The sequence below is a fragment of the Lepidothrix coronata genome, unplaced genomic scaffold (assembly GCF_001604755.1).
Source record: "Lepidothrix coronata isolate B3197 unplaced genomic scaffold, Lepidothrix_coronata-1.0 Scaffold63, whole genome shotgun sequence".
NCBI classification, from domain to species: Eukaryota; Metazoa; Chordata; class Aves; order Passeriformes; family Pipridae; genus Lepidothrix; species Lepidothrix coronata.
In genome coordinates this window covers 4,308,711-4,333,987 of record NW_016690243.1, presented here as the reverse complement: position 1 = coordinate 4,333,987, position 25,277 = coordinate 4,308,711, and the positions used below count along the sequence as shown (strand labels likewise).

The window sequence follows — 25,277 nt, the reverse complement described above, 5'->3', positions numbered from 1 at the left end:
AGATTAATCCTTATATTGGAAGAGAAGCTCAGTACAGGAAATAGGACTTAGCCATTGTGCCCTATTCAATGAATGGGAATGCACTCAGCATTGAACTAATTGGCTTTATGCACATTTGTATGCATGGTGAAAATTATTCCTATCACATGTATCCATGGCAAGATGAGGGCAGTTTCCTAAACTGCAACAAAGAAGGTAAATAAGAGGCTTGACAGTAGCTGACAAAACATTAAATGATTTTTCACATTAAGCACCAGACCACTATGCATCATAAACCAGCTTTCCTTAAGGAAATAATCCCACTACATTCTTAGGCTCTTATTTGCAATGAATATCACCACGCTATTTCATTTCGAAATGTGGCCCCATTTAAGTCAGTATTAGACAAATACACAGCCAGGGACACTGAAAACTATAAGCCATCAAGAACTGACAAACTGTTCTTTTTGATCTAAGGAATGGTGGCCAGTACCATCAGAACTTGAGTGCAACAACCTGAACTGTTTGTACAGAGATTACTGAATTGACTCAGTTCATAATTTTTCACTCTACCCAGCCTCCTTAGACTTTACAAGATTTGTTTTACAGTAAATATTAGCTGGTCAACAGTGCTACTGAAGACATAGGACTCAGAAGTCTAAGCAAAAAAAATAGTTAAATGTAATACAGCTCATTTGAGTGAGGTTTTGTTTTTTCTTTTAAATAAGCACTCTGAATCAATTGAGAAAAAAATTATAATGCTTTCAAGTTAAATGCCTAAAGAAAATACACTCTCACATCACTAAACAAATCTTCCAGTAGCATCTCACTTAGCAAGCTCCTCTGGGGAATCTTGCAAGCAGTCTGCTCTGCAAAATACTACTGGCGCAATAACCAGCAATTCCACAAAGGCTGGTAAACCACATCATGCATGTCCACCTTCAGAGCTGCTAACCAAACCTATAAAATCCATAGGAGAGAAATAAATGCAGATATCCATGTAGCTAACACGTTCCAGTAAATTCCCTCTTGCTTAAATAGTACGTGACACCGCCTTGAAGGCTGTAGGAAAAGCTGTATGGCAACAAGTAGACAGAGAAACAAAGAAATATTTGTTTCTATCATTGTGAGAACAAGATACACCTACTAAACCAGAGTCTGCATAAGCTCTGGTGCATACTGATCACCGTGGCATATCCTAAGAATGAAAAGAACTTCAATGTGACCTATATTCTGTGTCTTCTTAGAGCCTGAGAAGCACCCTTGAATCTAATTTTAAAAGCTACCGTGTAAAACCAATTAGGGTAGGATCCACTAAGCGAATCACTTTTGAAGGCCTCTCCTGTAACAAGCTACAAAAGATGAAGTGGCTTTACAGATTTACTGCCGAATCAAAGGAAGGGGAAAGTTTGAAAAATATGAAGAAATCACAAAATATCTTTTCTCAATGAAGGTCTGACTTGAAACTTTAGTTACATCATACTATTGTACCATATATATTTTTTATTTCTAGGTTGTATTCTCACCTCACATCCTGCTACACCTACATTATTAAAACTCCACTAACTGACCACGTGGCAATTTAACTGCTTTACTACGTGATCTTGCTCAAAGAAAACAGTTATTTGAACACTGTTATAAATTAACATCAGCACTATAGTAAATGGAACTGTAATACAACAATGAAATCATGGGAAGCTGTCAAGAAAAAAGTGATCAAGCCCTTTGTATGAAATTTGCTATATTTTATTTGAGAAAAATCTGTGGCTTTGTTGAATTTACCACCATTGCACACACAATCCCTGCTGCCCTTTGAATTAATCCAGTGGGACAAATTTAGTTTTTGCTGTAAAACCTAGTAAATGAAGTGTGCATAATGATTTTGTTAAATCTTACATTGCTCTTTTAATTAATTGATAATTTCCTCAGCATACTTTACTGTTTACTGAAGTGACATTGAGTACCTCAAATGTTTTTCACACTACAGAAAAATAAAAAGGGAAAAAAAAAAAGAAAAAGAATACACAATATAAGAAATAACACCTTACTGTGGGAAGTAGGGAAAAAAAAATCACTGGTTTGTAGCAGGACTGGGGAGAGGTTAAGAGCTTCATAAATACATTTCAAAATAAAAGAGCTGACATGTGGCAATACGGCTTCTGTATTGTAACATCATGACTTAGTCTCTCTTGACTTGCACGGTTCCTGGAGAAGCATGTTACAGGGATTAAATCCCTTTGAATGTTAATGTGTTCCTCTTTTGAACCACAAAGAATATTAATCCTCCTCTCCTCATCTACCAACAGCTGCGCTGTTTTTTCCTACTTGACAGAGCGGAACCAGATAGCATGGCACGATTGACCTGAATGTAAATATTGCTGTTTGGTTTGGAACTGCTGACTTTTTGTGGAAATTTAACAAACCAAGATCAGCTCACCTGCAGCACAAATAAGCGTGCAGGCACCTGGAAACACCTTTCTGAACAATGACATCAAAAGAACTGTAAAACTAATTTACTACCTCACTAAAAAAATTAACACACTTAACAATCCCCTTGAACATTTACAGTGTCTATATTACAGAAGTCAGGCTGGAATGTTTCCAGAGAAAGAGCATGTGTGTGTGTACACAAATACACATACACATATAACTATATAGATTATGGAAAAGCAAGTCATAAAGCCAACAGCTACAGTTCAGTTCAGGCATGACTCCAGCACAGACCTGTAGAGTCATACATAAAAACTCCATGAATCCATGTCAACCTTAAGCATAACTCTCTTTCAGCTACTTCATATGTTTGTGAAAGGACTCCAATTACAACAAAAGCTAGATACCATAAGACAAGAATATGCAGGATGAGCCTAAAAAAAATCCACTAAATTTCCATTTTCAAAATAAATATTTTCGCATATTTGAAGAGTCTTAAATCAGATGAAATGCCAGAGTGCTTCTCAATTCAGATTTAAATGTACAACTCACTGGTAATACAAAACCTGGTCTCTATATATAATTCTTTAGGAGTCCCAAACTTCAAAGCCAGGAAACAAATTTCAATATATGTACTATTCTGAATTTTCATGTACATTTTGGCCACCTCTGTTCTTGGAAATGTCTAGAAATATCAACACTGCAAGGCCAATTATAAATAAATTAATAAGAAACTAGCACAGTTCATGTCCAGAAAACAGATTATGGTGATTAATGCAAGTCTCTAATCCATGAAAAAAAAATCCTCAAAAGACCATCTTTCTGACACTGTACTACAATTTTGAAGCCTTTGGCATAAATTATTACTTATACTTACTGCACACTATACTGATGCAATTTTAAAAATCATGGTACTGTTGAGAATGTCTAACAGAGTTATGCTTCATTTATTCATATAGTTCAAAAGCAGTCCATTCTGTTAGACAGTATAAAGGGATAATACAGAAAAGAGCAAGAATTTCCATATATACTACAAAGGTTAGGATCATACCTCGTCTGGCCGAGGAACTTAAAATTACAATTGCAGTGCACTTTCAGAATAAAGATGCTTAACAATAATCCACTCTTCCTGCATTTATGATATGAACTATAATCAAGAACAAAGATTTGCTAATATTAACATATTTTAATAAGAAAATTGTTGTAAGCAGGAATATTACTGCATTTAGGATTCTATTTATTTAAAAATGTACTTATGCATATGTATTCCTTTCAATTCACTTTGGATACTTTAGCAGAGATAAAGCTCTTGACTATCTTGCATTTTCCACTGAGGTACTATTAACACCCAGGAAAAAAGGGTAACAGTCTGCTACATGCACAAAGGCTCTTACCCCAGGGTTAAAACAAGGTAATTCAAGGTTGCTTGATTTTGCAGTGGTGGATTTATAATCTGAGATAGAAACCTGCAGGAAGACAGTCCTGTAGCATTTGCCATGTAGTAATTTGCTAGCTAGGCATCCAAGTACATCCCACACAAACCAGACAATTATGGAAACAGATATGGTAGAAAAAGTGCAATCTGAGAGGGAAAAAAGCACACAAGACTGGAAAGATCGATTCTATAAGAATTCAAGGTTTAAATATTCCTACCTGTGTAGAAGAGATATTTTCAGATGATATGGAAGTTCGAGTCAGAAAATTCAGCATCTAGTTCTACTACAATAAACAGTTTTATTACTGAAAACAGATTCAGTTCTTTATGGCTTACAAAGGTGAATCGCATCCTAAATCCTTTCTTTCTAGTAATTAAAATACATGAAATAGAGAAGAATGGTGAACTTGCAAAATGATGTTTGTAAGATCAGATGTAAAGGCTTTGTCCAAAGACTCTGCAGCAAGGAAAAAATAAATTATACTTCATTCCAGCCCTCTGTGTCTGAAAATACTGGATCTGATCTCTATTAACACTAATTACACATCCTCTAGTCTGGTAAATTGGACTTGAAAGTGAACAGATGAAATGAATACCAGCCTTACTGCCTATCACACAGGTCTGGCAACTCAGAAACAATATTAAGACAAAGAATTGTGTAAGCACTGTGTAGAAGTTAAGATGTTGTTTATTCAGCTATTCTTCACACAAAAGCACAGACCAATTTTGATGTACTCTCAATTCAAGGAAATAGGGGGTGGAAAGGTGAGAAGAGGAAGAAAACTGCTTCACATAGCTTAATACTGACCCATTCAAGTAGTTAAGGACCAGCCTGGAATAGCTCCAAAGGCTAAAGCAACTCCCTTCCCAGTTTTGCTTGGCCAGATGGAAGATGAACATGTTTCAGGATTTCAAGCTGTGCTTTGGCTTGGAATTTAATGTGTTGCTCCATTTTTAGCTCTAAAAAAGCCCCAAAACTTACGTACTTATTTGATTAAAATGTTTGAACGATAACAATATATACCATACTGGGGAGGCTGTGGGGTGGGAGGCAGGTAAGGGAGGGAGTGGGGGAAAAAATGCCCTAAATAAAAAGGGAAAACAGTAAAATGAAAGAAATCTCAGAATCCGATTGATGTAGTAGCACCATCCTGCCCCTCCATGGGAGCCCTTCCCCTCCACCCTTCAGCTTCTGTAGAGTTTTTATACAGCTGAATTCTTCCATCACCTTATAAATGTTGACTCAAAATATGGAAGTATGCTGGTTTTTTTCAGATGAAATTCTAGCTGTTTCTTTGTACCAATGTTTATTATCTCTTAATTTTTCTCTATTTCATCTTATACTCATTTATCTGTTAGCCTTTAAACTTCAGTATTACCCAGGCACATTTCAACGCTAAAGATATTACAGAGCCCTTTCAACGGACACCATCAGAAATTCTATATGTGATCCAGGTACATCCTTATTACTCAAAATATGCTATTATTGGTTTCCAGCAATTACAGCCGATGCCATCATATGAATTAAAATGACAGAAATGTAACAGATGCTTTCATTAAACTTAAGTGATACAACCCTATGCTCACTTTAGTAAGGGTCTCTAGTTCAGTCACTCTTTGTAGTTTTTTTCTGTCACAGATCTGCATTAGATATTTATAAAAATAAATACTAATAGTTTTAAATTAGTATGTACTGCAAGAAGGATTCTTTTAATACTCAGAGAACTGCGGACAATAAAGGGGTACTGGAGGATGAAACCACTATGGTTAAAAAAACTACTAAAGAAATTACCAACAGAAGCTGTAATACAATAAAACAGAATACACTGTTAATAGGAGACACTGCTTTATCCTCAAGGGAATTTCTTTTGCAGTTGTCCTGAGTTTAATTGTACTGCCATGACATCTCTTATTCCTTTTACTAGCCCAGAACCAGGGTAGAGCTGAAGAAGCTATCAATGAAAAGAATTAAAAAGTAGTCCCTTCTGTAAACTGAAAGTATGCACTAATAAAAAGAATACTGAAGTGTATAACCTGTTCTTTTCACACTTCACAATATTGTTAGATTTTTAAGTCACACCACCTGTTTAGCGAAATAATGCTCAATGAAATACCAGTTGTAAGCAGGAAGACAGAGGCAATTTACAACTCATATAAGGTTTCCTTCCAGGCAGAGAAGAAAGAAACAGTAGAAGTGCTTAAGTTTGTATTGAGAAGACTAAGATTTTTAAGCCTATACCCTTTCTAGTTCTATAAAGGCTACAGAAGCTGAAAATATCCTTTCTTATCCCTATCTATCCTAGATTTCCTTTGTGCTATCAATTTATTTGTTTAGTTTTGATTTAGAGATTCAGACCACTTTTTTTCCTCAGGTGTAAAATTGAAAATATTTACTAAAGGAGATTTCAACTCACCTGATGAAGATCGCTGCCCAAAACATATTCCTGGAAGTAACCTGGTGCAGCAGATGATGCTCTAATGGCCTGCCACAGCTTATACTGACAGCCTCCAATATAATGGGACTTAACACCAGGAAAGTGGTTGTAGTTTCTAAACACAAATGCTTTCAGTGGTGTTCCTCTGTTTACAATGGTGCTTACTGCAGCTACCTAGTGATGAGGAGGAACAAAATTAGTTACATATGATGATAATAGTAATATAAGAATGACAGCTTCCCACAATGTGAAATTTAATTTATACCTTAAGTGCATCTCTGGAATCTTACTAGGTTCATTGTTTATTTACATTTTTATAAAGTCTATCTAAATTTTAAAAAGTGAAAGTAAAAATCAAACAAAACCCCCAATTCCTTAAAGAAAATGCTATTTTTAACCTGAAATTGTTTCCACTGGCTACTCTGTTTCTACGAATATCTACGATGTTTAAATAAAAAGCTGCGGTCAACTATATGATTACAGAATATTTTGCTTTTAGGAACAGTATTTTATTCTCAGAAGTCTGTAATCAGCAATGCAACAATGCCATTAAACAAGAATATCAGAACTGTCAATCAATTTCTTTCCCCCCAAAAATGATTACTTAATAACAAAACCTGAGTTAAAGAATTGCAGGAAGAATCGCCCTCCCCAAAAAGAAATCTAAAACCCACCCAAAAACCAAAAGAATCAAATGTAAGTCTTTCAAGGTTTTTATAAGGACACTGAAATGCCAGTAACAGAAATCACAATAAGTATATCAAAGTGAAAGGCCAAAATGGTATTTCCATTAAAAAACAAAAAAAGTATGACTAAAAAAAAATGCATCTTACAGCTATAATCATGAGATGAAGGTGTGTTAGAATATGCAGTTATGTGTGTTAGAATATGCAAGACCTTTTAGTGTTGTTGCAGCCAGCCTGGCTGGCACTATCAGAAAAACACTCTTTAGCAGCCAAGTGGCTGCTCAATTCCGTTTTGTTTACTATTTTACAGAGTAGGGTGTTTTCATGAAATTTACCCAAGAGCACAGCTGATGCTGTGATATCACTCTATGCATTTTCATTCTTCAGCTACTTAATTTAAATAATTTTATTCACAGTAGATTCATCCTTACAGAAAAGAAAATAAAAGAGTAACTTCTACATGACAATGCAAAAGCAAAACACGTGCCTGGTTCATACTCAATCATTTGATGGAGGGAAAGTTTCCTGTTTTTGTCAAAAGGAAGGTTTAGTTCTAAGCACTACTAGAACAAGAAAGAAAAACAACTTCAGGAAATTTAATAAAAAACCTATTAAACGGATGTTTGATTTTATTTTTGGCAATACCCATGTATTCTTCCACTTCATGATGCAGTCTAAGATGCCAAGTGCTCAGCACCTTCAGGAAAAATCCATCTTGCCATGATTTAACAGCAGCAGAGCACACAACTGCATGTTTTATTTTGATTTTGCTATACCTTGTGAAGAGTGCCACCACTGAGAGCACTACAAAGCAATTACTGGGAACAGCTAGTTTCAACTCTATTTATATTCACATTTTATTACTGAAGAACATGGAAGGAAGCCAAAGATCCCAGTTCAAAGATAACTTTCAAGTCAACATAGGATAGCTTCTCTCTCAGAAAGCAACATACCACACCAGCCTTTTCATGTCCTTGTTTTAGACATGGACTAGGAACGCAGTCAGTCAGGCACATGTTTCTATGTTTAGAAAAATGTGAATATCTTCCATTTAACAGTAAAGCAATGAATATAGTGCTATGACACCAAAACACCTGTTAATTACAGATTGTTCTGAAATATGTCCTATTATATTTCTCTTCTTTCTTCACACCCTATCCTTCACCAAAAATAAAATACCCAGGCTTTCTCATCTTTCACTCTCGTGCTGCTGCTGTATCTAACACCCCTCCAATGACTTGGTGCCTTTTCTATCATACAGGAAGAGAAGAGATCTCTAGGCTTAAGAATGTGCCTGGAGAAAACTGGGTACTTCAAATAAAGTGAGAAGAAACCCTGTCCTCTTACAACACAGTAAAACAGATCATGGATGACATGAGAGGATCTCCGGATACTAGAATTCTTATATGAAAAAAATAAGCTTTACATAACGTCAAAATGTTGACCTAGTATTTCTACGCTTTCAAGGCTTTTAACATCTCTGAAATATATTCCAACTCGAAGTATTAAAAATATGAGAAACTGATGCAGAAGTTTAAGAATCTAATTAATTTTTATCTTGTAAAAGCCCAGGTTATTGCAATGGAAGCCTGAAGAGCTATCAACACTCATGCTGTTTATCCAATATTCTTCTAGGGACAGAATTTACTCAGAACTCTTAACAGTATTTGTGAAATACACAATTAGTATTTACCTCAGAAAACAGTACTTACCTTTGGACATTTGGACTTTCTTGCAGTTTCAATCATAAGATTCGAGCCCATTTTTTCTCTGCAAAAAAGAGTGTACAAAACTGAAAATGTTCCATCAGTTTAGCATTAAAAAGATGTATATTTTTATCATTCTTATTTCTGCAACCTTTGGATTTAAAAGAAGGAGTCCTTGAATTTCACTTTACTAATGAGATTTCTGCAGCTGACTTCAATGGACCAACATTTCAAAACTTCTAGGCTGTTAGAAATAAATCTGAAGAGTGTTCGAGGTCTTGATTCAAGTTACTTCATCACATATTTAACGAAAATCATTAGGATTACTCAACTACTTAGTTAGATGAAGCACTTTGCTACATTCAGGAATCAAAAACTCAACATCCTTATTAAGCAGTTTCATAGTAACGAAAATTACTCTTCTGCACTGTCACAAAAACAAAAGCTAAGGAGAGAAAGATGTCATTCCACATGGTTCAAAGAAAGTTAAAACATCTACATGTAATCTTCCATAACAGTAATCCAATATGCATTTAATATCCCTTTTTGAGGAAAAAATTTTTCAGATGCATACACTTCTATAAATCACATGAATGGGCAGCATTATAATGTATCATCACATTACCATTAGGGTCAGTATTCCAATTGCTAACTAGAAGGTAACCCTCCTGTATAGTAGAGGAGACTGGAGTAAATTACCAGACTAGCCAATAATCTCACCTCAGCATCTATTTCAGATTTGATTTGCTTACAGTAAAGGTCTAAAACTCTTACAGAGTTGGTGGTCATCCATAATGATTCTAAACACAGGCTGTCCTTTAAGCAAGTTTTCTTCCTCCCCTAGAACATAGCCCACCCAAACACTGGTGGTACATTTGCCTTATTCTGCAAAGACTGTTGTCAGTATTGCCATACTTTTAAAGCAGGGATATTCCATGTGTTGTTTTTATGAGATCATCTACCTACAGCTCACACCCCCTTTTGACAGTAGGTGGTAGCTCTTCCACTGGTAAAAACAACACCTTTATCAACCTAGTCAGGTCAGAAGATAAAAGCAGCTTTACATGCTACAATAGCAGCAGTCCTCCATGCAGACAGTAGACTGTACTTGTAGCTAGGACAATTTGCTGCTCCACTAGTGGATATCTGTGCTTGAAGGATGGCTGTGTACATGTCCTTGAGAGGGAAGAAGGAAGAAAACCAGCTTCCAGTCCTATGGTTGAAAACTCTTGCTGAACAATTCTTCTATCAGTAGCATTGTTTTATTTTTTTCAATAAACGCATTAATTCCAGTCTCAGTCACCAGCCAGGAGGGGAAAAGTGCCATCTGCACTCCCTAACTGATTACAGAAGGAGACGAAGGCACACAAAACCATGAAGTAGGAATAAAAGATATGAGACTGACAGAGGTGAGATATCAAAGACATCTACTGATTTGCATCACTTTCATCTACTTCTGAAATATCTATATTAGTTATTTTTTCCCAAACCCTGAATGCAAAGATTAAAAAAATGCATAAGTGATTTCCACTGCTTAATTATAGGAACCATCAAACTGAATAACTATCTCCTCACATCTTGTTTTTTATGGAGGCCAGGAACTGATGCTTCCGAGTAGGTACAAGAAATCCCTTAAAGTACTATGCAACTTCAGACATTAAGGTCTAAAGATAAAAGTTTAATATCACCTCCAAATTTAGTTCTCTTGCTAGCATTAATACAGTAATTGTGTATTATATAAATGTTTTTGTCAAGTCTCGCTGTTCAGTTATTTTAACTAAGTCACAGCAGAAGTAATTCCACAGTTTCTTCACATACTGCATTAAAAAAAGAAAGTCTTCTAATTTTACTTTTATTGAATATTCCCTTGATCACAAAGAAAAGAGGAGACTGGTAATTCTCAAGATACCTTATTTATCTCAAATTACCACTTTATCATGAAAAAAAGCAAACAAGTTAAAGACTCCTAGTGCCTTTGTGTATGTTGTCTTTAGGTCACTGGCTACTTTTTAACAATCTTGCAACAGAAACATTCTTTAAAATGGGGTAACCGGGACTGTAAATAGTATTTTAAGTGAAACTGTACTATGAATTAATATAATGGCATCATAATATTTTCTGTATTTTCAATGCCAATTGACAATCACCTTGTTTGACCACAAGAATATAAATGTTTAATTACACTGTCCATGACAGCACCCAAATCACTTTTGATATTAAATCTACTTTAAATCCTGTAAGCATTTTACATTTTTCCACTCACAGGTTATTACTTTACACATAATTTCATTTCCCTGTTTTTGCATCTATCTGCTTTGCTTGTGTCTGTCTGTCTGTGCCTATGTCCTCTAGACATGACCTACATAAGTCTCTTTCACAAACGTTGCTGTTTCATTGCTTCAAGTCACTAATATTGCAACACCTATTTCAGTAACGCTATGAACAACATTCTGCCAACCATGTCCTTGAAGAAACATTCTAATGGGCTGCAGCAACGGTGCAATCAAACATTTGAGAAAGAGCATTCAATGTGAAAGGCAAAATTGTACCTTTTACCCTCTTCTAACAACAACAGTAGTACCAGGAAACTATTACATCCTTACCAAACCTACAGGAGAGACTTTTATAGCACATGCTGGTACAGAATGTGCTGCCCATCCAGTTGCTAGAAAACAGTGTTCAATTTGCAAAACAAATACCGGTTTGAAGTATTATTACTTGCATTCTCAAACACATGCATTACCAATTTTCCTACCAAAAGAGTACATGTAGCTTTTATCCTACGCTCCATAAAGTGATTGAGTGCTTCTCAATCCCAGTATTTTAGCTAGCTTGTGAAAACCCCTAGCTGCTCACCAAATTTCTCCAGTAGTTTCTTCAGACATATGCAAGAAAAAAATAGTATATGTAAACAACAGTCAAAAGAAAACAGAAAAGTTGGAACTATAAGCCAGGTTCTTCTTACAAATGCAATTCAATATAGCACTACCTAAGACTGATATGTGGTAAGTATAATTTTCTGCACAATGTAACCGATTAAAACCAGTCCTCAAATTGCAACTCAAGAAATATATAAGAAAAGTTAAAATAGACAAATACATAAGACGTAAAAGCAATTCCCTACAGCACTGTGAATAAAAAGTCAGTTAACTAAAATTAGTTCCATTTTCTGAAATGGAATTTATAACATACCTCATGAATGCATGCAACATCAGCCTAATGTAACATTAGCTTAATTATTTTCAGCAGGAATACTTTCTGTCAAAAAATATAACCACTGACATCATGGTAGGGCTAAACATATATTGCATGTCTGTATATTCTCAATGGATATTCTCTATTTCAAGGAAGGGAGACAAGCTAGCATTTAAACAACAAAAACCCACCCAGAACAAGTAAGGTTTTTAAATTTAAAACAAAACATAGAGAGCAGTTTCCTCACACTATGACTGAAAGTTAGACTTGACCTTCATATTGCTGTAAAGAGGTGCTATACAGTCTTTTAATTCCCTTTCTTAGTTCCAGGCTCCCACACCACAAGGAAGCCTCCAGGAATCCCTTCAATAAAATGTTGTGTAGGCATAGAATCTCCCTTCAACATTGTGAAATTAGGTCAACAAGAAGTCATTTGTTGATCAGCACATTTAATTTCCAATTCAGTCTATAGATAGTATATTAATTGCCTGGCTTCTGTCTATTGCACCAGAATTCTTTACCTAATGTGCTACAGCTGCAAAACCCAAAAAAATAGCATTTTAATTAAAAGCATGTAAAATACTTTCATATGAGGTTATTGTGATTTTCACAAGACTTCTTTTAGTTAAGCAGGGGGGAACGAGGAAAAGCAGAGAAAAATCTCATTTCTAAAAAAAAGACCTCCAGATATCTGAAAAGAAAAGCTCATGATATTAATTCGATAAACATATTTATTTCTAAAAATATGCAAGAGCACAGAGAAGTGGTGCTTCGAAGCCTTTCTCTCCACTTCAAAGATGTGATATACTTAAAACTCAAACAGCATAGGTATTCCCACAAGAAGTTTAGAAAAAAACCCTCTTTCAATCTCATAAAACACACTAATCATGTTCCCAAAGGAACTTATTATTTATCAGAAGGAACCTTTTACCTTTTTACACTTTCTCTCAGAAAAGACTGTTTCAGTTCTTTCAGTGGTAGTGCCAGCTTATGTTGGTTGGGAGACTATGATTTTAGTTTGCTAAAAATTATAAACAATTGAACTATCAATACCAATACAGATTAAAACACATAATACAATAATTCCTTATAGTGACTTTTCCTGTGTAGCCATTAATGCATGTGTATACATTTCTAAGAACAAATACCATTTAATGGGCAACTCTGACACTGAGGATATTTTTTCACTGTGATTCTTACAGCTCATTTCCCTTTTCAAAGAAAGGGACAATGGGCAAACCCCCAACATTAAAAATCCCTAGTAGAGCACATAATTTCATTTCTCACCAATCTCCTATAAGAAAAAAGGCACAGTAGGTGGTTAGTAAATTTTGTAGCAAATCTGTAATGAGTCAGATCAAACAGAGCTGGCAAGCATACAGGAGTATAATCAGAAATCAGTGCATTAAAGCTTACTTTATTCCCCAGAAACAGAAATCATTACATTAAAGGCTTTCAGTGTTTTGGTAGATATGAAAGCAGCAGAATTAGAGTATATGCTACTCCTTTCTAGTTGTTTTAAGAATTTTCATTACCAGTGAAGCAATAATAAAACCAAATGCACTCAGACACTACATTAATTATTTTTCACCTGATCATTATTTACTTACTTGAGCATTTTTTCCCATATATCACTGTCATAAAAGGCGTGGCTCCAACCCATTTTGACTGTTCCAACAATGACATTCTGCTTAAAAACATCAGATCCTAATTTGTGGTACAGTTCTTCACAATCATCCAGAGGGATATGGAACAACCCCAACATAAAAGCTAATATAGCTCCTGAAAAACAAATATTTTGCAATATAAAATGTAGCCTGAAGTGAGATTACAAAGATCTATTACCAGTTAATGTAAGTCATAGGTTAGCAGAGTATCTGTCTGGAAATAGGAAGACCAATTTACATTTATATCGCTAAATTTCTGTTCAGACATCACAGACCATGTTTTAAAGGGACATATATAAGATAGAAACAGTCTACTCTCAAAACCAGAAATATGAGAAGTTGAAAAGTGACATTATTTCATTTTGCAGATTTCATCCCTGCAAACAAGTATAGGGCAGAAAACAAATTAAGTCCACTGCTTTATTTGGAAAGAGAAATAAGTAAGAGAAATCTATGTTGTGATATTAGGAGCATTACTTGCTATTTTGAAAACTCTTAAGTCAGTAGAGAAAAATTCTCAGAAAATTCTTTAAAAATAAGGCAGTTTTGAGTAGTTAGGATTATATTTGGTTGCAATCATTTACAGTTAGTCTCATACATGCTGCCATCTAGTGTATGCCTAGCAAAAATTATGACCTACCCTTACAGGAGAAAAAACAACAGCATTCAAAAAGCATGGCTGTTGAATACCAATAAAGACTGTGGAGAAATACAATTAACGCATTACACAATTCTTAGATATAATAAACTGAAAGGGACACATATAAGCTTTAAATCTAATTGTGCAGTACTGTGAGAGCATGTAATTAAGCGTTAGGAATAGTTAGGACACATGATTTTTTCAATTTGCAAATAAATGAAATAAGTTTGAATAAAATTATTTCTAAAAGGTGCAAATGCTTGAAATAGAGTAAGAGCACAACACGTGCAGAACAAACTACATGAAGGAAGTTACGGATGGCTTTAAAGGAAACATGACTTCCAAGCCTCTCTCGCTCTCACAAACCCCACCACCCTGACAGCTGAGCATCAGTGCATTGATGGTCTCAGTTTCTTAAAAAGTAGCACAAACACTTAAAGGAACTTGGGCCTATTTGACACAAATTTTCATCAAGAGAAACTTAATTGCCAAGTCACCAAATGCCTGTATTCTAACACCTAGCAGCAGAGAAACATCATTTTCCCAAGTCATGCAAATCCTCTGATACCTTGTTTACCTCTAAACTCTCCAGCATCACTTCTACATTATCACGCATTTGCTGTTTTGGTGAGCAGTTTCCAAGGTTTCAGGGCCTATTACAGCATCATTGCAGTGACCTTTCTCTGTGACTGCTGCATTTAAATGCTCTGACCCCCAGTGAAGACAAGTACAGGAAAGCTAACTACAAAGACAGACTCTGTGATGCTGAATTCACAGCAAACTGATTATTTCTAAACCTCAAAGGCAAAACAGCTAAATGATATTAAGAAATACAGAAAGCGCAGCAGAAAAGAGAAGTGCAATGCACAAGAGGCATCCTTCCTATCATTTAACACATCACTCTTGTAAAGCACAATTCATCCAGATTCATTGGCATATGTACTGTCAACACAAACAGAACTGCTAGTATATGCTGACAGATGTGCACAACCCCTCCCAGCCACGTCTCGTCATCTATTATTGTGAGCTGGACTACTGCAGACAAAGCTTGATAGTATAAACAACATTTAAAAGAATATGTTAAGTACTTACTAGCAGTTACAAAACCAAAAATTTGGGGAAGAATTAAAAATAAAGTTAGTTCTAGTGAGAGTAGTGGGATCAAATTAAGAACGCTAGGCCTCTCTATCCAAGATAAAATGTCTTTGTTATGATTGAAGAAATCGGCAAAGTATTTTGCAGGGAAACTATCTTCCAAGGAAACAACCACTTACTGCTAAATTAACTAACAAAGGATTTCTTTGGAAGATTATATAAACTGTAAAACAGGGAACTATATTGTGCCTACAAACAAATTCTGTCTGGTAGACCTAAATATTCTCCTTTACTACTGAGTCTATTAAGCAAATCTCTGGAACACAAACATTTTCTCTCGTCATGGTCATCTGTGTTTAATATAATTTCTGAATTAAACTGTATAAAATATAAGTACAGTGCAAAAAACTTGAATGATGTTGAATGATTTTCTAAAGGAAACTGAGCTATTGAACTACAGCATATACCTTATGTTAGAAATCAGCACTGTGTGGCTAATGGTCTAGCACCATTTCTAAAGGAGACGACTATTGCTCAAAGAGAAACTTATGCTTTAGTTTCCTACTTTCTAGGGAGGAGTAACTTAACACTGTTGAGTCACAAGAGTAATTAAGTCTGGGAGGGACCTGTAGAGGTCATCTAGTCCAGCCTCTGTTCCAACAGGTTCAATTAGAATAGGTTACTCGGGACTTGTTAAGCCAAGTTTTTAATATCTCCATGGATGGAGATTCCCCAGCCTGTGCAGGCAATTCCTTCCAGTGTCTGACCATCTCTGCAAGAAAAACAAGATTCTGTAACCTAATTATAACTTCCCATACTCCAACTTGTCCGTTGGCTTTTCTCCTATCACTGTGCACCTTCAAAATGACTCTAGCTCCATCTTCTTTATATTTTCTCATTAACTGAAACAGCAAAAAGACTTTGCTTTAGCCTGCTCTTCTCAAGGCTGAATAAACCCAGTTTCTGCACTCTCTCCCTTACGTGTAATGAGATCCAGTCCCTTGATTATCTGCTTGACCCTGTGCCAGACTCACTCAGTATGTACAAGAACACACCCCACAAATTTAGGGTTTACAGAGAAGCCCCAAACTAGACATTCATAGCCAAACAGAGACCCTTCATCTGTTAGGTATGTTCTTGTCCACATAAGCCAGCGTGGTTGGCTTTCTTTGCTCAAGGGTACACTGATGATTCATGTCCAGCTTGTATGAATCAAGACTAGGTCTCTTTCTTTAAAGCTGGTTTCTAGATGGAGGGCTTTGTATTTGGCTTTACTGAACCTGTCAAGCCTGTACAGGCCAATCTGAACAGGGGCACCACTATACTGACCACTCCCTCTAAATTAAATCATCCAAGATCCTGCTACAGGCACACTCTGTCCTGCTGTGCAGGTCATTAACAAAGTTGGGAAGCATTACTGATCTAATATGAGTCCCTGAGGGGCATTACCTTAGTTGTCTGTGAAGTCCCATAAATATCTAAGATAACTGTATCTGTGTGCAAAGTGAAGATTTCACATTAATTGAAAACAATGACAAATCAGTTTGAAGTCGCAACTATCATAAACCACCAAAAATTCTTATATAGAAGAAAAAAGACAGACTTTAGAAATCACACCTATGCCTTCCCAGCTTACCCTCTACGTCAGAAATTATAAAACCTACATTTAACTCTCAGATGTTCTTTTACTATATTCACAGCAAAATTCCAAATTGTGGCTTAATAATTACCTGTGCTTACACCACAGATGTAGTCAAAAAGTTGATGAACTGGCTTTCCAGTTAGTTCTTCTAGTTTCCGAAGAGTCTGAAGTGCAACTAAGCCCCTGAAACACAAAAATCCCCTTCACATGCAATGGCAGTTTTATCTTACATAGTCATAATTAAGTAAAGGTGGTCTTAGAGCTAATTGTAATTCAATAACTACAACAATAAGAATATTGAATAATTCGGGGAATAAAAGAGTAGCAGAACAAAATTAAAATAGAATGATGAATACTAAATATAAATTACATACTCAGACATACCAAAAATAGTATTCAACAGCTTCAGCCATATTGGTTTGTAGTAAAGGCTTGGGGATGATCATTCTGTGGATGTAGACTCAAGAGATTTTAGCTGCATCCACACCACACAGCACTTTAAGTTTGGTCTTAACAGGGCTGTATAATGCCCCTTGGGGTACAGTATTTTTCTGTGTGGGGTTTGTATGGCCCCCAACTCAATGTGTCTGAAATAATGGGAGAGATGCATTACAGACCACAGACTTGTGTTTCTGGCATGCAACAGTTGGGATAGAGCAAGATAATTGTGTATGGCAAAACAAGCACCAAACAGAGCACCAGTCAAGCACCAATGCATACAAAAACAGTACCCGTTTAACACAAATGTAAATCATGAATTGCCTCTTTGGGCATACGTTTATCAAAGAGAAACTGAAATTTTATTTCTAGTTACAGTATAAAAAAGGCTACAGAAGTTTTACCTTGTTCCTCCTCCATCAATGGTGAGGACTCTAATTCCCCAGCCTTTCACAGGGTCGGTATATCCAATCAGAGCTAAAGTTTCTCTAACAGCAGCCTGAAGACTTTCATCATTAGCCTGTCTCAGTCGCAGCAGGCATGGGATAACTTTTTCCTATTGATGAATACAAGGGTATTTCATTCCAACCATATGTTTATAGCAAAAGAATCCATGCTTAAATTTACTAGCTTGGCATTTAAGTATAGAAGTAATATTAGTTAAACTTGAAGGAAAACTTCTTCAAAACCATATTTACTCATCTTTCTCTCTCTAAAAATGGAAATAAAGGATGCCAATATTATGTTGTACACACCTCATTGCTAAAAGTAACTACCTATCAAAATTCAGCAGTCAAGGTGAAACACAAATCTTTCGAATAGCTAGAAAAGCTACATTCACCAGGAATTAAGTTTAATTGGCTTAATGTCACATTAGCCAAATATAGATTTGAGTATGTAGCACATCAAGTATAGGTAAAAGCCCAGATTTTGCTTAAAAAGTATCACATTGCTTCAAAACAAGAAATGCCTTCTAAGTACACTAATAACAAATATTAAAATTCTTCCTCACATGGAGTACTTTTTAAATGTACATTACCACAAATATATAGAGCATTACAATCCAAATGGGAAGAGTGGATATACTCTTTCATAATAAAGTAATTCACATATATTTATGTGGACTCCTAAACTGTACCCCGCCCAAATGATTCATCTGGCCAAAGGCTGCTTTTCCAGAAATTCTACAATTTATGTCACACATTTATCACATCTTGTGGAAAAAGGCACAAGGCTGACAAATGTTGTGATTGAGCTAGTACTTCCAGAATAGTCTACCACCCACCTCCTGTCCTCTCACTGCAGGGAAGAAAATGAGTAGGACTAGATTACATGCACTTATTTGATGGCTATACTTCACCCTTGCCTTCTCTCTTCGAAGGAAGCATGTAAACAACCATAGAAAGTACTGTGCATATGCAGATCAACTGTACAGTACATTCCCCTCTGGTCAACTGCCACAGAGGACACAGCGTACGACCTTCCCCTACCACTTGAAAAAAAAAAAGCTATACCACCTCCCCACATGACCATGTCGTATGCTTCTAAATTAAACATTGCAATCTTAGGAGCCTTTAGCTAAACTGCTGATAGTTTGCACACGAATCTGCTTGAACCAGCTAAAGAGTTACAAAAAGAGACACTCAAGTTGTAATCTTTACAAATAAGACTAGTCCACAGAAGCAAATAACGAGGTTTTATGTTATTCTATATCAATCATCTGTCAGATATTTAATTTTTATCCAAGCATAAGGACTATTTGCACCTTAATTGCAACTCCTCTGCTCTCTGGAAATTCTAGAAGATGATAGGTCAGTTCTTCAACCCTGCTGATACAGACTCTCCGATTAGTGGATCTTCGTAGGGCTTGAACTAAAGCTCGAGTCCTGTTATCAATACTCACTCTTGCAATAATCTAAAAAAGATAAACAGATAATATAAAACTACTCTAAGAAACGTGTCAAATTTGTCAACACCAATTCCAATGTGTTATTTTAAGATTTCTCAGAAGGAATGAACAGGATGTTGTACTAGAGATCTGCTACACGTTCCAAGTAAGCATTACCTAAACTGGAAACAGACGACCTTTTGATTCTTAACTAGAAAACTAAATAAAGTCAGCTCACAGCAAGAATACACCAAACAAACATGTGTCAGCATGTACTCAGGTGTATTTTCAGGGCAACTCTGAAATCATGGTAATTGAACCATAAACAAACCATGAACTGTGAAATTACTATAACTACAAAACCCCCCACAATTAGATCTGTCTGTATTTATGCAATCTCTCTACATATACATGAACTAAGTATATGTATATACCACACACACACACACACACACACACGTATATATTTATATATATATACATGATTTATATATAAACTTACATATACATATGTGTACTTCTATAAAAAGTATATACATATTTTTAAACATGTATACAGATGTATATATACCTATTTTTAAATACATATATGTATTTGTAAGTTTATATATAGTACGTGTATATATATGGAAATTTATACAGTTTTACATATATACTTATTTATCAAAGTACATAGAATAAATCATAGAACAGTTTGGGTTGGAAGGGACCTTAAACACCCTCTAGTTCCAACCTCCCTGCCATGGACAGGGACACTACATTGTGTACTTACATGTAGGCATGCATATGAATAAAAGTATGTGTACATATGTAAGTACAGACAGAGGTATATACTTATTTACATAAGCATGTATGTATATGTATGGTTCCACACACTACACTAGTGCAGTGTACATATACACTTGTATAAAATATACATAGAAATAATACATAAATAATTAACGCTAAACAAAGACTTGCCTTTTCTCTCTGAAGAGACAGATGCTTTTCCCTCTCTTCTGCAGTCTTGGCCTCTTTTGATTTGTCCTCATCAGTCTTCTCAGACACTTCTTGTTCTGGCTGTTTAGTCTTTTCTGGTGAAACAACTTTTGATTCGGATCTTAACTTGGGAACCAGCCCCCCAATATAGCTGTCTACAAAAGCTTGTACGCTGTTACTGGGATACGAAAGAAAGTTTGTAATACTTTTTTTAGTGGAAACTGGAAGGGCAGTATTTGTCTTTTCAGCACCCAGAGTCTCTGTTTCAGGAGCTAAAGTAGCTGCTGAATCCACTGTCTTTTTTTCACTCGTTACAGTATTTTCTGATGAATCAAGCTTATTCCTCTCTTCACTTTTAGAGTCCTGTAATGAAGCATTCCTTTTTTTCTCTTGTTCCATAACAGAATTACTAAAGTAAGAGTTGATATGATCAGCTATGAAGTTGTAAGTCTCTCCAAAATTTGTAGAAAAGTAGCTTATATGAAAAAGGTGGTTTTTAGTAGATGCTGAAACTTCTGGAGTATCTTGACAAGTACCACTTGAACTTACTAACACAGATTCCAAGTTTTCACTTGCACAAGTGGATTTCTTTGCAGATGGGCCTCTGTTGCAATCCTCCTGAGTTCTGGCATCTGTGACTTTTTTATCATTGCCTAGATTTGCATTGATGTTATTTACACCTGCACTACTTTTATTTGCTTTTCCCAAAGTACCTGAGTGTGACTTTAATCGAGCTATTCGTGACACCAGTTCACTGTGAGTGCCAGACACGGCCTTTGAAACAGATTCTATAGTATTCTTAATTCGTGACATGCGAATGCTCACCTTTGTAAGTCCTTTGGAAGAAGAAGTTAGAAGTTTAGAAATTCTACAGTATAAAAACTCATGACTGTAAATATATTTGCTATACCAAAATGTTCTGCTTCTGGCCCATTTACACCGAGGCTCGCTTGTATGCAAAACTCTCAGGTGTGTGGCATGATTTATCCTCCAGCAGACTTTAGGTCTATGCAAACACAGATATTTGTTTCTTTGTTTCCACCAAAGATTTTTTGGGTTAATAAAAAAGACCAAATATGTGTCCAAAGATAACTGAACTGTCATTACTTATAAATAATTATGCCTTTTCTGTGTTGCTTTCTACTTCATTCCAGAAAATATATTTCAATAAATAAGTCTCGTAGTGTAGTGTTATCTGAAAAAGAAAAAAAAAAAACAACAAAAAATCAACAATGGAGACCCATATACAGTAACAAGTAAACTAAAAATCACAGAGTGGTTTAAGGCAGATGCAGCTTATTTATGCTTTCTGTAAAGACAGATAAACATTCAAATCAAATAAGCTCATGGGAATATTTACTGCTCAGGACATTTGGTAGCGCCACCCCAACATTTCAACATGCTACTCCCTAAAGGCCAGTTTAAGCCTATCTTAAGCAATGTTACACTTCTCAAAAGCATTTAGTGACATACAGAAAACTGATTGCTGTTTTTTCCTATAGAGAGAAATTTGTCTTTCGTGAGGAGAGGAGGGATGCCAATTCTTTGAGTAAAGTTCAATGAGACATGTCTATCCCAAGAGCCAAGGGCAGTATACAACCCTTGCTCTGCAAAGAAAGATGCGACGGGCGGAGCAGCGTTTTACACAGTACACCAGAGCTGAGCTACACTGCAGGCACAAATCCATTACCTGCCCAAATGGCAAGTCTAGGCTTCTCTAGCCCCCGTGACAAGTGCCGAGGAGGGCCGCCAGGTAGGCATGCAGGCCAACTTCTGCGCAGGCCGATGCCAGAGTGACAGCAGAGGTGACACCGCCGCAGACTGCGACGTCGTTACTTACGGTCTCCTCTGCCTGAGCTGTGCCTGCCCCGCTGGGTCCGCGCCACGCTCCGGGCTGCGGGCCCCGCCGGCGGGCCGGGTTATAAAGGCACAGGGGCGCCTCCTGTCCCGGGGGGGAGCGGGCGCTGTTCTTGCCTTGCGCCATTTCGCAGAATCGCTGCCGAGAGCGGCCGCGTAAACAAGCACCGCGTCCCGTCCCGTCCCGTCCCGTCCCCGCTGTCCCCGGCCCACCCCGCGTCACGCGCGCGAGCTCCGTATGTCCGGCACGCGCTCACCGTGTTCCCCCCACCTCCGTTCCCCGCATGACCCGGTGGCGACGCGACACGGCCCTTCCCGGCGGCGGTGCCTGCTGGGCAGCGGCTTCCGCCTCCCCCTTCTGCCCCGGCCGCCGCCGCCGAGCCCGGTCAGGGCCCGAGCGCGGTCCGGGGCCGCGCCCTCACGAGCGGTACCGCCCGGGGGGAGCGGGCGCGAGCGGCCGAACCGGGAACGACAACACTCGCCGCGCGAGACCGCACCACTGCGCCTGCGCTGCCTCGGGTGCCGGAAACAGCTGGGGCGCGCGCCGCCGCCTCACGGGCCGCCGCGGGGGGCGGGGCGGTGACGCGAGATCACGGCCGCGGCGGGGTGGGGCTGCTGCGCGTGCGCACCGGCGGGGACGGGCGTGGCGGGCGGCGACGTGCGGGACAGCACGCGGGGGGGCGCCGCCCGGTGACCGTGACGAAATCACGGAATGGGAGGGCTTTGGAACGGACCAAAAGGATCGTCCGGTCCCAGCCTCCCTCTCACTAGAACAGCTTGTTCAAAGACCCATCCAACCTGCTTTGAACACTGCTAGGGTTGAGGAATCCACAATCTCCCTGGGCAACCTGTTCCAGTGCCTCACCACCCTCACAGTAAAGAATTTATTCCTAATATCTAACCCTCTTTCAATTTGTACCCACTATTGCTTGTCCTAATTGCAGTTCCTGACGAAGTGTCCCTCTTCAGCTTCCCTGTAGGCCCCCTTCAGGTACTGGAAGCTGCTATGATGTCTCTACACAACCTATTCTGCCGGATGAACAGCCCCAACTTTCTCAGCCTGTCTTCACAGGGGAGGTGTTCCAGTCCTCTTATGAATTTTGTGTCCCTCCTCTAGACTTGCTCCAGCAGTTCTATGTCCTTCTTGTATTGGGGACCCCAGAGCTCAGTGCAGCACTCCAGGTAGGGTCTCACAAGAGCAGGGTAAAGGGGCAGAATCCCCTTCCTCGACCTGCTGGCCCCACTGCTTTTGATGCAGCCCAGGATTTGTCTGGCTTTCTGGTTGGGCACGGTGGAGCTCATTGTGTCCCATGCTGCTGGTGGTGTTGGGATCTTGGTGCTGTCCCCTGCCAGAGGCGCTGGGAGTGAGGGGCTGGGAGAAGGAGAAGAGCCCCTACCCAACCTCTGTGGCCACTTGGTGCAGGTGCTGTGGGAATATTTCGTGGTGTTTCCTACTTAACTCTTGGGCAATGATGACAGAGTGGTTTTCATGGTTTCATAGGCTTAGTGAGCACCTTGCTCTTTTACAGCTAGGCTTCAGAGCAGCAGCAAAACCATGAGATTCCTGTCTGCTCGGCCTGTCTGAAACACAATTTTAGTGAAGTTGCAAAAACTTCGAGTGATGATGGCAAGGGAGCATGGATGTGCTGTGTGTGTGGGTGGAGTGATAGGATCCTTGCCCCGAGTGTTAGGAGGGTCACGTCCCATTTGTACTTTCAGATACCAGTTATATGCTTCTGTTCTTTCTCACAAATAAAAAAGTAAAATTAGTTTTCTTAGCTTGCATTTTATTTATTTATTTCCCCACAGGAAAATTTGTATTTATTACATGCTGTAATTAATATAACGTATTTTTTTATAAATTGAACAGGTTAAACTCTACACATCTCCCACTGCAGGACATCCCTGGCTGGATGCCAGATGCCCACTGAACCTGCACTGTCACTTCCTTCCTCAGCTGGACAGGGGAGAGAAAATAGAACAAAAGGCTCATGAGTTGGGATAAGGACAAGGAGAGATCACTCACCAGTTACCATCATGGGCAAAACAGGCTTGACTTGAGGAAATTAGTTTAATATAATACCAACTAAATCAGAGTAGGGTAATGAGAAATAAAACTAAGTCTTAAAACACCCACTCTCCAACCCTCTTTCTTCCCAGGCCCACCTTTACTCCCAGTGGTACAGGGAGGTGGGGTATGGGGGCTGCAGTCAGTTTGTCACACATTGTCTCTGCTGCTCTTTGCTCCTCAGGGGGAGGACTCCTAACACTCTTCTCCTGCTCCAGCGTGGGGTTCCTCCCACAGGAGACAGACTTCCATGAGCTTCTGCAATGTGAATCCTTCCCGTGGGCTGCAGATCTTCACAAACTACTCCAGCATGGGTCCCTTCCATAGGGTGCACGGTGTTCCTGCCTTCAGGAACAGACTGCTCCAGTGTGGATGCCCCATGGGGTCACAAGTCCTGCCAGAAAACCTGCTCCAGTGTGGGCTTCTCTCTCCATGTGTCCACAGGTCCTGCCAGGAGCCTGCTCCAGCATGGGCTTCCTACAGAGTCACAACCTCCTTCAAGCACCCACCTGCTCTGGCGTGAGGTCCTCCAGGGGCTTTAGGGGAATCTCTGCTCTGGTGCCTGGAGCACCTCCTCCCCCTCCTTCTTCACTGCCCCAGATGTCTTCAGAATTGTTCCTCTCACATAATCTCACTCCTCTCTCCCAGCTGCTGCTGTGCAGAAATATTTTCCATTTCTTAACTATTTCATCAGAGGGGCACTACCCCTATTGCTGATGGGTTCAGCTTTGGCCGGTGATGGGTTCATCTTGGAGCCTGTTGGAATTGACACCTTCCAACACAGGGGCAGCTTCTGGTGTTTTTTTTACAGAAGCCACCCCAGTAGTTCCTTCCCCTCCCCTACCAAAACCTCATCACATTAACCCAATGCAATGAAATTTTTACACTCAAGGCATGTCACTTCCTCAGTGAAGTATTCAGTGGCCACAAATAGCTCATGAGCCACATATTATCTGGGATTCTTTTGCATAGGACGGTGACAGTTCACACCCAGGTGCTCATCTGTTCCCTCCAAAATGCTTTCAGAGCTGCTTGCTTTCTGGCCTGTTCTGCAGGTATGGTCTGCCTGCCTTGTTTGTAGATTACTACACATCTGGTTGTATTATCTAGTGGTAGTTTACTCCTGGGAGTTGTTTTT

The 25,277-nt window shown here is 38.4% G+C and overlaps 2 protein-coding genes across 2 annotated transcripts in view; one reads left to right on the top strand and one right to left on the bottom strand.

Moving 5' to 3' along the window:
• The window catches only part of PNPLA8 (patatin like phospholipase domain containing 8), a 37,158-nt gene extending 14,737 nt beyond the window's left edge, over positions 1–22,421 (bottom strand). The window contains exons 1-8 of the mRNA XM_017817810.1: positions 22,329–22,421; positions 20,197–21,409; positions 19,114–19,263; positions 17,753–17,904; positions 16,999–17,093; positions 13,477–13,648; positions 8,678–8,735; positions 6,259–6,453 (exon numbers count right to left, since the gene is read on the bottom strand). Coding sequence (XP_017673299.1) covers positions 6,259–6,453; positions 8,678–8,735; positions 13,477–13,648; positions 16,999–17,093; positions 17,753–17,904; positions 19,114–19,263; positions 20,197–21,318 — 1,944 coding nt within the window. The 5' untranslated portion in view covers positions 21,319–21,409; positions 22,329–22,421. The remainder of the gene's footprint in view (positions 1–6,258; positions 6,454–8,677; positions 8,736–13,476; positions 13,649–16,998; positions 17,094–17,752; positions 17,905–19,113; positions 19,264–20,196; positions 21,410–22,328) is intronic.
• Positions 22,356–24,167, top strand: LOC108498737. Its single transcript, XM_017817798.1, has 3 exons — positions 22,356–22,946; positions 23,189–23,253; positions 23,942–24,167. The coding sequence occupies exons 1-3, from the start codon at positions 22,356–22,358 to the stop codon at positions 24,000–24,002; spliced, it is 717 nt and encodes a 238-aa protein (XP_017673287.1). The 3' UTR covers positions 24,003–24,167.
• The last annotated feature ends 1,110 nt before the right edge of the window (positions 24,168–25,277 follow it).